The 15922-nt window shown below is 37.2% G+C and overlaps 1 protein-coding gene across 4 annotated transcripts in view; it reads left to right on the top strand.

The window, feature by feature from the left end:
* The window catches only part of LOC149410078 (clotting factor C-like), a 93946-nt gene that overhangs the window by 57456 nt on the left and 20568 nt on the right, over positions 1 to 15922 (top strand). For 2 of the 4 annotated variants that reach the window (XM_089648515.1, XM_089648517.1), the window contains exons 15-20: positions 1501 to 1653; positions 8895 to 8925; positions 9783 to 9970; positions 10954 to 11193; positions 11513 to 11555; positions 11633 to 11820. In XM_089648515.1, coding sequence (XP_089504641.1) covers positions 1501 to 1653; positions 8895 to 8925; positions 9783 to 9970; positions 10954 to 11193; positions 11513 to 11555; positions 11633 to 11820 — 843 coding nt within the window. The remainder of the gene's footprint in view (positions 1 to 1500; positions 1654 to 8894; positions 8926 to 9782; positions 9971 to 10953; positions 11194 to 11512; positions 11556 to 11632; positions 11821 to 15922) is intronic. The other 2 variants (XM_089648518.1, XM_089648519.1) reach the window with 1 other exon arrangement.

Genomic DNA, 15922 nt, shown 5'->3' on the forward strand with positions numbered 1-15922 from the left:
TTGGTACTTATTAAAAAGAAGAAAAAAGTAAAAAGAAAATTTTGGGTACACCCAATCATAGCCGAATGATTTTCTGTAGGAATTTTCCAAGTGTTAATTGGTGAGTTGAGAAGTGATGAACTAAAGTTCTTTAATTATTTTAGAATAATAATGATTGGATTATTTATATAGCGCCGTTTTCACCATGAAAAATCACCTCAAGGGCGCTTAAGGGCTTAAGAGAATGTCTATCACTTCTTTTAACCATCTACTGGAATGAGTTTCAGAGAGCTTAACATAATATATCAAAATACAAAATTGAGAAAGTGCATTTGTCCTGAAGAAAGGCTATCGATATTTTAAAGTAAGAAAACAATAACAACTCAAATATTTTTTATTATGTGTTTATTAAACTAATACGCTCATCCGTGCATCTCATTAAAGCTTTAAAATTTAAAAAAAGTAAACTTAAAAAATAAAAATAAAAATGTTGATATACAAAAGTTGTGTACACCAAGTGTTTTGTTTTTATTTAGATAAAGATAAAATATTACCATACTCTTTCTTCGACCAGCGGTATTAAATTTTCGGGATTTATTTCCTTATCCATTATTGTAGTTTTGATTTATTTACTTAACAAAATAACCAAATACAAGCACGCAGCGTGCCTGCTTCCTTGCGACTGGAAGCGGGCGGGGAGGGGTCGGGGTTTGGCGGGGACTCTGCCGGAACGACTGGACGACAAGTGTGAACAGCTCCATACAACACTATGAGCGAGCGTGTTCCGACACGATTTGAAAACGGACGAGCTGCGCTGGCGATCCATCCGACAAAAAATGTCGGATCCGTTTTCAAATCGTGTCGGACAAGTGTGAACAGCTCCATACATCCACTACAGCCACTAGGGCATCCGTTTTTAAAACGGGACCCGCCTCCGATTTGACAACGGAAGTGGGAACGGGCCCTTAGTGTCGAAAAAGGCTGTGCCTTTCGGTACAAATCACAAATGTATCAACCAGTTCCATCTGTTGGTATATCTATTAATTAGTACATTTTTATTGTTACGATATAACAAATTATATTGTTTTGTTCACTGGAAAAAGTAATTATTCATTTTAGTCATCATATAGAGTTTACGTTCATTTTTTTACATTGGCTCTGCACAAGATGCCATGAGGAAAATTTTGCAGTAAATTTTCACAGAGCCTATGTCATCTTTGGGGATGCCATTGGAGGGTATTTTTAATGAAAAAGAGGCAAGGATGTTCTGGAGAGAGACAATGTACGAGGAGTGAGTGTTAATGTGGGTGTCAATGTGTCCAGGAGTGAAGAACGTTTGAATCCGTCAAACTCACTGCTTTGCAAGGCGATGGGTCGGGAGGGTCCGGCTGGTGGCAGACGTATCCGCTACCTAGACCTGGACAAACCTCACCCTATGAAGTTTTTGATTTTCCAGGTTTTGGGTACTCTAAAATTATAGTTCTTTGCACTTACACTACGCTAATTGCACTTTTCCCTTAGGTGAGGAAGCTGTCACCTTTTGCCACCATAGCTCTGGTCAACAGAATAAGATCGATTTTTGCCGTAACTTCAGCCGAAGTATGTTCGATCAACCAACCTTCGATATTGGAGGATCTTGGTCATTATTGGATGGGATAACTAGTCTTGGAGAAGGTAATTTAAAAAAAAAAACGTTTTATTTATTGACTTCTATTATTTTATTTTTACATAATAAGTACCAGTTATACAAGGATGTTAAAATTCAATATCTGTTTGGGTTTTGTGATAACCTCACTGTAAGAACATGTGCTGAGGTGTTCGCAAAGCGTTATTATGCTGTCATAATATGTAAAAACACAGTATCGTGATTGAAATTCTCAAGGAGGAAATGTATAATAAATATATATAGGTATAAAATCGAAAATAATAATATTCCAGCATGTGGGGAGGTTAGTGCAATCCCACACGTCCCATATATATATATATATATATATATATATATTTATCCCCTCTCGTACTATGTTGATCTCGCGCGACGGTACGCCAGGTATATGTTGATCCGTTTGCATTTGTTGATCCACTCCGGATATGTTGATCCATTACCCAAGCTGGCATACATATGTAAATCCCTACAGATCAACTTGTGTCATCGAGATTTTGCTGTAAGCCGCGCCCATTTTTCGGTGCCATATACATTTTACACGATTTATTTTGTTGATCTATATATTTCTGACAAACTTGACGGCTTGCATGCGTTGTAACTTAACCGCCAATTTCGCGCGCGCTGTCGTACTTTTTAGATCCTGTTAGTACATCCATATTCTATGAAAATGACTTTATACTTACAGAGGATAGACTGCCTCACGAGTATTTATATTGAAATGGAACTTTCGCAAACGTCAAATCCATGCTAAAAAAATCTTTTGAACTTGATTAAACAAAAATTGTAAATTTAATACATCATTTACTACGTTTCGTGACTTAGCAGGGGTGCTCGGGTTCAAAGGGTGAGGTTTGTCTAAGTCATTTTATAAGAGAAATTTTGAACATTGATTGAATAAAATTTTATTTTAATGTATCTTTTACCATCTCTCCCGACGTAAGTTTCTTGTAATGATTAAGTTGAAACAAAGCGTAATATCCATAATATGTGCCTATTAAAATTGCGGTGATTAGATTGGTGAGAATTAAATTTTTCAAATTTTAAATTGAAATTGCTGAAAAATTTATTCCAATTTGTTTTTTACTAAACATGGCTAAAGTCATTTCAAGCACCGATTCCAACCAACGATGTTTTAGTATATGTTCGTCAATCAACAGGAGCCATAATGTCTGTACATCAGAGCCCTCGAGAATTATTACAATTATGTGTACCGCCGCCCCGGGAGCCATTTATTAGATAACCAATACACCTACCATTAGTCACCGCCAACGATTTAGCGAGATAGTTGTTTATTTTTTGTATTTTTTTACATCGTCTCCACACAGGAGGCCCTAAGGAAAATCGTAACCCTCAAGGCCTATGTCATCTTTGTGAATGCTGTGTTGGGGGTATTTTGAAAGAAAGGAAGGTCAGTGAGTTCTGGGAAGGAAATAGGTATGGATGGGTGGGTAGTATTCTGGGGGTCAGTGTGTTCGAGTGATAAACATAAGATTCCAACTCTCCTACTGCGTTGCAAGGCGATGCGTTGAAAGAGGATTAATCGATCCGGCCCACCACGCATTTGGTAGGCAAGCGCATCCGCCGCCAAGAACCGAACAAACCTCACCCCATAAACCCGGGCACTCCTGCTAAGTCACCAAACATATCAAACTACTTGAGGTGGCTCTCGACTAGCAATCCGAAGGTCGCGGGTTCAAATAAATTTTATTAAAATTAATTTGCACTATTTTACAATTAGTGTTTGGTTATATCTGAATAGCCAGGTACTCTCCCACCTTCCTCCTCGTCATCTCCTTTGAGGTCTCCTTTGAGGATGCCATAGTCTCACTGGCTCCAGACGGAAGTTTTTGTAAGTCTCCATATTCAAATTCGGCGGTATGATTTTTTTATGTGACACCTATCACAAGAGCGCCCCTGTCTTTACACGTTAAATACATAGAAACTATGTCGCCAACCGGTTGGGCAGCGTTATGAGGCGGGTTAAGGTAGGGGCTGTTGGAATGAATTTATTAATGCTGGTCTTAAAGAGGCGCGAATTATATGGACGAGTAAAAACAGATGCTGATAGCTCGTTCCACATGCGAGCCGACTTACGGTAAAACGAGTCGGAGAAACGACCCGTTCATACATAGATAACATCAACTTTACTGTGAACCTGTGTTCCGCTCGAGTATCACGCACGTGCACGGTGCACCGGGGATCAATGCTGCTAGCTTCTTTTAACAGGCTCTTATAAAATACCTGTAGAATAGACACAGCATACGCACATTTCGTCATACATGATTTTACTGCACATATGCCTCAGGGATTTCATTTCTACAGTATTCTGTCTACTTTCAGCCTTCTTCTGCCAATTCCATGCCTCATTTCCATATATTAGGGTAGGTACCAGCACTACATTGTGGACTGCTAGCTTCGCTTCTTTGGACAGTTTTTAGTTAGCTCCAACCGCGTCCAATCATCCATTAATTACCCATTATAACCAAGAACCCGGCCTCCCCTACTAAGTCACGAAGCGTAATCAGGAGAGATGGTAAAAGATACAGGTTCAAAATTTCCTACATAACATTATTCCTTTTGCCGCCATTTTGGATTTTTATGGTCGAAAGGTATCCCTCAACCAGTTTCTTTCGATCCGGCCCGCCACGCAGTAGATGGGAAAACGCATCCGCCGCTAGGACTTAGACAAACCTCACCCTATGAACCCGTGTACCCCTGCTAAGTTATGATTTTTTTATGGATTTGTTTTTGCGAAATTTTCGTTTCAATCTAAATACGCATACATTTCTTATAAACAATTCAAGAAACACACGTCATTTTGATTTGAAACGGTACCATCTCACAGTCATTTCATGCGATATTCGACTCTAGAGACTAATACTTTGAGTTTAATATCACAAAAGATTACGGAATCACATAAAACCTTGTGATGAACAGTCCACCGATTGCCCCTTGATTGGTTCATTTAGTAAAACCATATATAGGGACACAGATCAACTTTGTCTAATAACTTCTTACCTGGATCAACATACTACGGGAATAGATCAATATATATGAGATCAACAAAATCTTTTGAACTTGATTAAACAAAAATGTAACTTTAATGCATCATTTACTACGTTTCGTGACTTAGCAGGGGTGCCCGGGTTCATGGGGTGAGATTTGTCTAAATCATTTTATAAGAGAAATTTTGAACATTGATTGAATAAAATTTTATTTTAATGTATCTTTTATCATTTCTCCCGACGTAAGTTTCTTGTAATGATTAAGTTGAACCAAAGCGTAATATCCATAATATGTGCCTATTAAAATTGCGGCGATTAGATTGGTGAGAATTAAATTTTTCAAATTTTAAATTATGATTGTTAAAAAATTTATTCTAATTTGTTTATTACTAAACATGGCTAAAGTCATTTCAAGCTACGATTCCAACCAACGATGTTTTAGTATATGTTCGTCAATCAACAGGAGCCATAATGTCTGTACATCAGAGCCCTCGAGAACTATTACAATTATGTGTACCGCCGCCCCGGGAACCATTTATTAGATAACCAACACCCCTACCATAGGTCACCGCCAACGTTTAGCGAGATTGTTGTTTATTTCTTATATTTTTTACATCATATCCACACAGGAGGCCCTGAGGAAAATCGTAACCCTCAGGGCCTATGTCATCTTTGTGAATGCTGTGCTGGGGGAATTTTGAAGGAAACGAAAGAGAGTGAGTTCTGGGAAGTAAATAGGTTTGATGGGTGGGTAGTAATCTGGGGTTCAGTGTGTTCGAGTGATATACATAAGAATCTAACTCTCCTACTGCGTTGCAAGGCGATGCGTTGAAAGAGGACTAATCGATCCGGCCCACCACGCAGTTATTAGGCAGGCGCATCCGCCGCCAAGCCCCTCACATACCTCACCCCATAAACTCGGGCACTCCTGATAAGTCACCAAACATATCAAACAACTTGGGGAGACCTATGGCAGAAGTGTGGGTTATCAAATAAATGGTTCCCGGGGCGGCGGTACACATACCCTCCTCCCAAATTGTGATAAACTTCTACTTTCAAATGTAAAACATAATTTAAAACGTACCTAAATGACGGCCTCCGTTATCGAGGGGTAAGGCTATCGACTAGCAATCCGAAGGTCGCGGGCTCAAATAAATTTTACTAAAATAAATTTGTACTATTTTACAATTAGTGTTTGGCAACCAGATCTGAATAGCCAGGTACTCTCCCAACTTTCTCCCCGTCATCTCCTTCGAGGTTCACAATATCTTCAGTCTCACAACAACCCCAATTGGGGATGCCATAGTCTCACTGGCTCCAGACGGTAGCAGTTGGGACTCTGGTGCGATATTGCACCAGATATACCATCAACTTATTTTACCGTACATATGCCTCAGGGATCTCATTTCTACAGTATTCAGTCTACTTTCAGCCTTCTTCTGCCAGTTCCATGCCTCACTTCCATATATTAGGGTAGGTACCAGCACTCCATTGTGGACTGCTAGCTTCGCTTCTTTGGACAGTTTTTTGTTAGCTCCAACCTCGTCCAATCATCCACTAATTACCCATTATAACCAAGAACCCGGCCACCCCTACTAAGTCACGAAGCGTAATCAGGAGAGATGGTAATAGATGCAAGTTCAAAATTTCCCATATAACATTATGCCTTTTGCCGCCATTTTGGATTTTGATGGTCAAAAGGTATCCCTCAACCAGTCTCTTTCGATCCGGCCCGCCACGCAGTAGGTATTTTTTATTGATTTGATTTTTGCGAAAGTTTCGTTTCAATCTGAATACGCATACATTTCTTATAAACAATTCAAGCAACATATATTAGGGTAGGTACCAGCACTCCATTGTGGACTGCTAGCTTCGCTTCTTTGGACAGTTTTTAGTTAGCTCCAACCGCGTCCAATCATCCATTAATTACCCATTATAACCATGAACCCGGCCTCCCCTACTAAGTCACGAAGCGTAATCAGGAGAGATGGTAAAAGATACAGGTTCAAAATTTCCTACATAACATTATTCCTTTTGCCGCCATTTTGGATTTTTATGGTCGAAAGGTATCCCTCAACCAGTTTCTTTCGATCCGGCCCGCCACGCAGTAGATGGGAAAACGCATCCGCCGCCAGGACCTAGACAAACCTCACCCTATGAACCCGTGTACCCCTGCTAAGTTATGATTTTTTATGGATTTGTTTTTGCGAAATTTTCGTTTCGATCTAAATACGCATACATTTCTTATAAACAATTCAAGCAACACACGTCATTTTGATTTGAAACGGTACCATTTCACAGTCATTTCATGCGATATTCGACTCTAGAGACTAATACTTTGAGTTCAATATCACAAAAGATTACGGAATCAGATAAAACCTTGTGATGAACAGTCCACCGATTGCCCCTTGATTGGTTCATTTAGTAAAACCATATATAGGGACACAGATCAACTTTGTCTAATAACTTCTTACCTGGATCAACATACAACGGGAATAGATCAATATATATGAGATCAACATAAGTATGCCAATTTGGGTAGATCAACATACTACGGGAATAGATCAATATATATGAGATCAACATAAGTATGCCAATTTGGGTAGATCAACATAAATTATGCATCCGATTTCCATACAAATTTTGAAAATTTTACTAACAGTATATCAAATGGTTTTTCTGGCAAACTGGCAACATTGATAATTATTGTACCACTGTTGTCAATTTATTCAGATGTATTCCATAATAGCCAAGTTATATGGTGTTAAAGGTGGATCAACTTAGTCTAACAACTTCTTACTGGATCAACATAATACGGGAAGAGGACAATATATATATATATATATATATATATGTTTTATTTGTACAATAGGTATTTGAAAAATTAAAAAAATATATGAAGAAGAATAAATTAACGCAGAGTACAACTATGCAGGGCGTGGTCTTGAGTGAGCTTGGGTCCAGCGCTCACTCGTGGGAGTGGCGCTTGGTGCTGGTAGGCTGCGGTCACCACCGCATTGGCGTAGGCCATTAGCCGCATCCTGGCTCCAGTGACCCGGTGTCTCATCAGGCCGATAAATCCATTTAGTCCTAATTCGGTTAATTAAGTTATCTCCCATCTATATGTGTAGGTACCTACTGGTAAAGTTATATTGCGTAAGTCGATATTTGAGGCGAATTTGTTTCCAAGTGTATTAAGGTGAAAAAACTATGCACATATAATTATATACATAACTTTTCTGGTTGCCAATTTTGTACTTAGAGTTGACGAGGTGTAGGAGTTACAACAAGAGTCAAGTTCGGAGTGAATACTTTTAAGCAACAAAGTTAAGTCATTTATTTTACTTCTATTTCCTAGTTAATAACTTGATTGTTCTCACGTAAGTAAAAACATCTGTAAAAACCCAGTATAAATAATAAAGTGTGTTAAGTTAGAATAGTATAGTTTATGCGTTGAAAAGGTATTTGTAGTTTGAAGTTAATAAATCGTAAAAATTTGCTGCACATGTTCAAAGTTTCTTATGTGAATTTGATAGTATGGGTAACACAATATTATTATCATGTCTTTATTTACATCCTGCGGGAGGACTGCAGCGAGGAACTTTGAATCGTCATCCTCTGATCGTTTGAAAGGCTGTTTTTGGGGAAAGGTGTCACAAAGGTCTTGAACCTTCCTTTCCAGGAACTGGAGTCGGTAACTCTACCAACCAGGCCAAATCCCGATCGGATAAGACCGACATTTACTGCTGTTATGTCATTGAACTTAAGCTAAATGCATATATACCAGTATGTGTAATCATCGACAGCGGATTTAATCGGATTTTAATCGGATTAATTTCAACTTAAATGATATTATGTATTCAATTGCAAAAACAAAAGTGGAATTAGAAGCGATGTATTTAAAAAGAGACAAGTGTTGTTGTTGGGATTAGAAAATAAAATGTGAAAATGAAAAGACCTTCAATGAACCAAGTGAATGTCATACTAAGTACGACAAACTCAAGCAACGGGACATGTCAAAGGTTTATGAAATTTAGTAAAATTTAATTCTTCACGTTCATATTCTCAACAGCTCGGCTGTGAAATGATTTGTTTGCGTCTGAGTTTACAGATTCTAGGCTTTCCGAGTGGTTTCGGCGCCAAATAGATCAAAGATTGTCCATTTGAACTTACATATGTCAGTATCATGAGGATTCCTTATTTTGTATAAATCATATTCTTTAAATAATAGTTATATTTTATTTCAGATAATACACTTAAGCGAGATTCCAATGTAAGGTAAAAAAATATTTTAATTATCTGCGGAAAACTATACGAGTATGTATGAAAGGTCGCACATGAAGTCCTTGTTCGCAGTACCTAGGAATAAAGCTCCACTATTTGAGTCCCCTCTGAAAAAAATCATATCCTAGAAATAGAAGAATACAATAGAGATTTGCTTGTTACCTTTATATTGGAGAACATGATACTAACTTATATTCTAAGGTTATATATTTTGAAGCTAATCACTGGAACTATACTTAATCCATCTATGTTGAAAAAGGTAAACTTATATGTGCCTAACAAGTACTCATGGGAGATCCCGTGCACTTTTGTACGCTCTGAAAGCGAACTTTACTTCCTATCAACTGCTCAACTGCTAAACGGTTCTGCATTGACTATCGCCATTTCTTCCTCACTTATAGACAGTTCAGAAACTTTCTTTTGACACAAGTCACGAAATAGTAATTCTGCTCCAATGACTTTTTATTCATACATGTACCTGAAATTTTAATTTTCTTCGTAATACATAATTGTTTTATGGAGAATATTAGTAAATGAATAAATCTGTGCGCGATGGTGAACGTATCAAGCCTACTGAAACAACTACAAATCCAAGTTTATGTTGGGAACAGTGCCGATCGTACATCTTCGGTCACTTGCTTTAGTATATGTAATCGACTGAATGAAGAGCAGAAGTGCCACGCGATTCGCTTCTCGCGGCGTACGGGGACCTTCGGTCCAGCTCGTCAGCGCTACGTCGTCAGTCGACCGACGTGTTTCCACAACCGTCCTTTGGAGGTGAATATTATCTCTTAGGTCAGATTCTTTGAAGAGAGGAGTATGGTGTTAATATGTATTTTGTTGTTTTCCAGCTCTGGTTGTTTAATACCATCGAAACCACAAAATGGCTACATCCTTGCAAGACAAGAAGGAAGAGTCCCAGTATCCTCAGTAGTTTGGTATGTTTGCTATAAGGATTACAAAAATGTATCCGACACTATGATGGTCTGCCAGAAGAATGGAAACTGGACATCATTACCAAAATGCAAAGAAATATTCGGTGAGCTTAGAACTTATTTTCACAAGAACTTTATAAATAAACGGTCTAAATTTCGCTATTTGAGCGCATTCCAATTTTGAATACAAGATAACCACACTGATCCAGCTGATTTTGGGGTAGCTATTAAATGACAATAGTACAAGACACAAGTGTGTCTGACTTTACGTTACTGGTAGTCTGTCACAGCCATCTTCAGACTGATACAATTCTTCCTTCAATTATGGTAACAAATATATGATTTTATTTACGGTTCAAGTAAACACAACAAAAAATTATTTAAAATTAAACAATAAATTTGTAAACATCACTTATAGGTAAATACTTAATGCCGACCGGTTTTCGCTACAACCGTAGCTTCATCAGGGCAGTATAATACTAAAAATCTAAAATTTAGATTAACATGTGTTGATATCACGGTAAGTGGACAGTCTGAGCTACAGTGGAAGAGGTAGGGATAGGTGGGAGATTGAGAGGCGAGTGCTCTTTGTCAATAGGGAACAATCTGAGTATGGGATTTTATTTAGGTTTATTTGGTTGTTGAATTATTTATTTAATGATAAACTATAAGACAAGGTTTTATGCATAGCACAAAGGATAACAAATAATTATAAGCAACAATTAGTCGCATGAAATATCAATACAAATTGAAAATATCTCCCTTGTAAAAACAAGTCATTTATTTTACACATTGAATTATTTGGCGGGTAAGAAATAAGCCGACATAGCTCAGTGGTTCAGAGCAATTGACCGGACATCAGAAGGTACGGGTTCAATTCCCGTTGGCGGCATTTATTTTTACTCGGGCGATATTTTCCTTTTGTAATAATATTTCAGGCGACTAATTGTTGCTTATAATTATTTGTTACAAAATAAAATATTTTTATAAAAAAAAATCATTTCAAAACTACTATACAGTGTAAACAAACAAATATAACTAAATTTTTCACACGCATTTATCGAATAGATATTTTAAATTTTTCCAGATTCATGCCGGGTTCCAATTGGTAATACTTTTATAACAGATTGCACTTACCAGCCGCTGGAAAAGCTTAAAGCGATCAATCAATGCAAAGACAGCATGCCACATGGTTCATATTTAATTTCAACCTGCGAAAAGGGATATCATACCGGAATAATTGACAGCTCAATGAAGATCCATGTCTGCAACAATGGAAGTTGGAGTATTCCTTTAAGTGAATGCATTAAAGACGAAAGTAAAAAAGGTTTGATTGAATGTTTATAATTGTTTCAATCAATAAATTTCATGTATTGGGAGTTGAAACTTTTGATGCAACGATACAAATGAACTGTTGCACCAGAACTGAGATTTTTTATAAGTAATCTTTCAATTAGCAGAGTGTTTCTTTTTTTGTGTATCCCAAGGATCAATCTGAAGACCACCTTTATTTTCTCTTTTCATCAACGATGTACCTTGAGTAGCTTGCATCGTGCGTTTTGTAAAAGCAATGTCAACCTTACCATTTCTTATAATTTATAATAATTCATAAACGAATGTGTAAATTATGGTCTACTTTATTACAGAGACGACAATTTTAACGCCTTTAATACCCGAGAGCCTAGTGAGGTAATATGGTTTTTAATAATGTAGTAAGATTTTTTATTTTAATTTTCATCAATTTTTAATGCTTTCGGTTTTTCTAGAAATATCTGTTTAGTGCCAGTTAGACCACAGAATGGCCACGTCAACTCGGAAGAAGGAATAAGTCTCCCAGAAGGCTCTATTGTTTCGTATATTTGCTCTAAGGATTACATAAATGCCTCTAACACTAGGATGGTCTGCCAAAATAATGGTACCTGGACGTCATTACCAGAATGCAAAGAAAAATACCGTGAGTAGAGAATAATACTTCTAATTCTAGTTTGTAAATTAATTCCCGTTTTAACTCGACCGTTTTGCATTTCTTCTGTCTTTAAATTTGTTTGTACGTTCCTTTCCCGGTTAAGGATGGCGGTTGTTTTAACGGATCGGTAAAGATTATTTTTTCAAATATGAAATCAATGTGTTCATTTGCACTTTTTTTTCGAATTTTGAATAAAATAAATGTTAGAGGAAAGGAAGCATATTCGGAATACCATTTACATTTTAGGGTGCAGAAAATAAGATAAAAATGTTTTTACGAATAAAAGTCGATTTAAATGTTAAGAAACTAACAGTTTATTAGGAAACGAGAACAGAAATTTTAAAAAAAATATTACAGTGCTTTTAAAAAATAAAAAATTAAAGAATGAGAAAAAATGCGTTTTTTTAAAAGTGCATGTAATTCGGAATAGTATATTCCAAATTATATTCACTTTTAATATTTCAGAATATAATAGTGTCTTGTTAATTATTTGCAATAATCACATACATACTCTTCTGTTTCGCATCCGGCACATTCATTGTGTACCCAGAGGTTGCACATTAGGCACTTGACCCAAAGTTCTCCCCTTACATCCTGACTGAAAGGACCATTGCAGAAAAAGCACACTGCGTCTTCATCGTTTGGTTTATTAGTTCCAGGAGGGATGATTATATCAGAAGAGGAACTGTCATCAATTACTTCCGATGCAGAAGAATCCGAGTCAGTAGCAATATCTGTCGTTTTTTTCTTTTTGGAATTTTTTGTACCCTTGGGCTTGTTCTTGGCAGTCCTCTTTTCCTGTTCATCTATTAGTTGCTTCTTGTATGGAGAACTTGATATAACGGTTGAAACCGCTGATTTACGCCCTCTATTGGATGTTTTTTTCCTAGTTTGCGGAATCGGGGAAACATCAAATGGGGTAATGATAGTGCGATTGGGTCTTCCACGCGAAGTCGACGGCTGGGGTTCAATCGCGACCAAGGAAGGACTTTGTTCTTCGGGTGGACTTTCCATTAAAGCTAATGGACGTGCTTCAACTTCCATCATGGGTGTTGTTGACGCTTCTGCACAATGCTGGACTTCAGACTCTTCAATTTCTGCAGCAAGAAAGTCAGCATCGCTAAAAATATGCCGGTTGAAGGGATAGATTCCACTAACTTTGAATCCATTTGCTGCAATCTCTCCGGTTTGGCATTTGCGATAAGCATTTCCAAATAACTCCGTTATGTCATATACTGACAAAGCTCGTGCGTTATTACGTAGCCACATACGAATTTCTTCGCTATAATAGGCCTTCAGAGGACTCATGAATGACCTGTCGAGTGGCTGAATTTTGTGTGTGCAGTGAGGAGGGAGTGATATTATGGAGACGTGATTCGCTCTAGCCAAATCTACAATCTCCAAGTTTTTTGTATGGCTATAATGACCATCCAAGATTAACAAAACCGGAGAGCTCTCGCTTGGTTTAGTTTTCTCCATGAAATGTAAAAACCATTGGGTAAATAGGTGAGTTTGTATCCACCCAGATGGATGACATACTCCAACAGATCCAGCCGGGGCTCCTTTCATGAGCTGTAGATTCATATTTTTGCGGGGGAAAATTATCATTGGAGGCACATATATGCCTGATGCGCTCATACAAACCACAATAGTTATAAGAGACCCTCGTTCAGCCGAAGTTAGTGCACCGGTTTGTTTTTTACCACGGCGTCCAATGATTTTCGGGATTTTACTTTGAACGATAGATAGTCCTGATTCATCTACGTTGAATATACGGTCGGCGGGGTAGTTTTTTTCTGAATACACATTTTCTAGTATGTCGTAAAATGTGTCCAATTTTTCTTTGGTAAAACCGATGGCTCTTGCAAACAAGGTTCCTGTAGGTTTTCTCATAGATAACACATTTTTGTGTCTATTTAGGAAGCCTTTCAACCAGTATCTGCCAGAAATTCCCGATTTAAAAGGAGTTGGATGATTATTTTTAACAGCCACTTGATAAGACAATCGTCGGATATCCATTTGTGTTAGACCATAGAATTTTTTTTCCATTACAAGGGCGTAGTCTACCAATTGTTTTTCGAACTCTGCACTAAAAACTGGTTTTCGGCCAATTTTCTTTGAGGTTAAAGTCAAAGGGTCCGCATCTTTTTCAGATACGAGTCGAAACAAAGTAGTACGTGGGACTTTAAAGTGTTTAGCTGCCATCAAATATCCCATTTTTTTATTGCGAACAGCACTAATGGCTTCACACATATCATTCGAATCCCACTTCTTCCTTTTCTGGTACAAATTTGGTGACGACATCTCTGTAAAATTAAATAAAAGTACTTTAAAAAAATGAATATAATTTGGAATACTATTCCGATTTTGCATCACATTCCGTATTCCGCATTAGCAACATATAACCTAAAAGATCTTTCTTATATCACATGTCAACGTATTAAAAAATGCAAAAACGAAAGCCATACTATAAAAATATAACTCTGTCTGAAGTGATTTCATTTGTAATGTTATAAAATAGTTTGGAATATGGGGTGATTATATTGGATTAAAAACTCACCGAAAAAGTTTTGATAGGAGCAACTTCACAAAACACGTCAGCATTCATCCGCAGACACAGGAGAACTATTATACCGGCCAAAATCAAGGCTCACAGCTTCGACTTTCAATAGTTATAATTATTACCGATAGATTCCGCCACCCGAACCGAAGATAAGACGGTATTCCGAATTACCAACAGTATTCCAAATACGCTTCCTTTCCTCTATTAATAATTTGCATATCATAAGTTTTATAAAATTATGCAATTCAGATTTAGTTATAAATATGTAATATGATAATTTAATTAAGAAAATTGGATAAGGAACGTGAGATATGTCCGAAAGGAGATTAGGTGGTTATAATTAATGTATTCTTATCTTCCTTATCCTTAGGAGATGCAAGGATCCTTATTTGTGTTTTGAAAGTATGGATTTGGGATTCGGTTTTTAAGTTGTCAGGGAAAAGGTTGAAGATTTCCGGAACTAAGTAGATAAATTGTCGTTGTGCTGATCTAATAAGTAGCTTAGGTATGCTGTATTGTCAGTTGGTTTAAGTTTTTATTAAATTTTTATTTTCTACTCAATCCCGATGAGTTACAAAACTCATGGTAGGACGGGAGGAACTTACAATACATAGGTGAGAGTTAATAAGTATGCAAAACAGAACAAAAATAGAAAAAGCGAGGTTAAGTAGAACAAACAAAATAAAAACGGAGAGGGACATAAACATGAGCACAAAGCCAAGGTAGGAATTAACAAAAACGTACACTAGTACATAGGTAAAAATAGATTATGTTCGATTACAAATACAGCGGGTAGAAGAGGAGAGAAAAAGAAACAAGACAAAACACAACACTACAAGAATAACATAATTTCTTCTTTTTTTAAATGGTGAAAAAAAAATTATTACAGCTTATTACTTTGATTATTTTATATGCTGGCTGACATATCATTCCAATTTTAAAAAAGACAATTAAATTAAAAACAAATCCGAGTTCATTCTTCTTCTCTCGTATGGTGGGGGGTCAGAAGGGGACATCTAGGTCTGCGAGCCAGTCTATGGCCTCAGGCGTGTAATGATCTGCACTTTTCAAACTTTTCTTTCCGCGATGAATTTTCTTTAAGTTCCATAGGTAATTTTTCCATAAGGCTTTGATTATGTATATATCCGGGGTAGGAATATCCTCCCTGCCGTCTGTACCTGCCTTTGCTTTTCTCTTTTGATTACACCCCCTTCAAGTGTGTGCATCCTAGTTTGTCTACGTGTTTTACGACCTTGAACGTAATTATTTCACTTGAGGGTTCAGTATAAAAAGGTCTCACCAAACGTTGTGTTGTTTTTTTTTCGTTTCTCGGTATAGAAACCTGATTATCTATGTACGTGGTATCCCTCGGTTCTTTTGAGATAGAGTGAGTTGAATCCATTTCCGCTGTGTTTTAAAGCCATTTCATAAACCTTATTATCTGTCTCGCCTGCTCCCTAACTAGCTACGTGATTTTACCTGTCGTAGGGTAATATGGGAGTATGATAAAGTGTTAGATTTTATATA

Source organism: Hesperophylax consimilis, chromosome 28, assembly GCF_061612785.1.
Source record: "Hesperophylax consimilis isolate HC1 chromosome 28, BYU_Hcon_1.0, whole genome shotgun sequence".
NCBI lineage: Eukaryota > Metazoa > Arthropoda > Insecta > Trichoptera > Limnephilidae > Hesperophylax > Hesperophylax consimilis.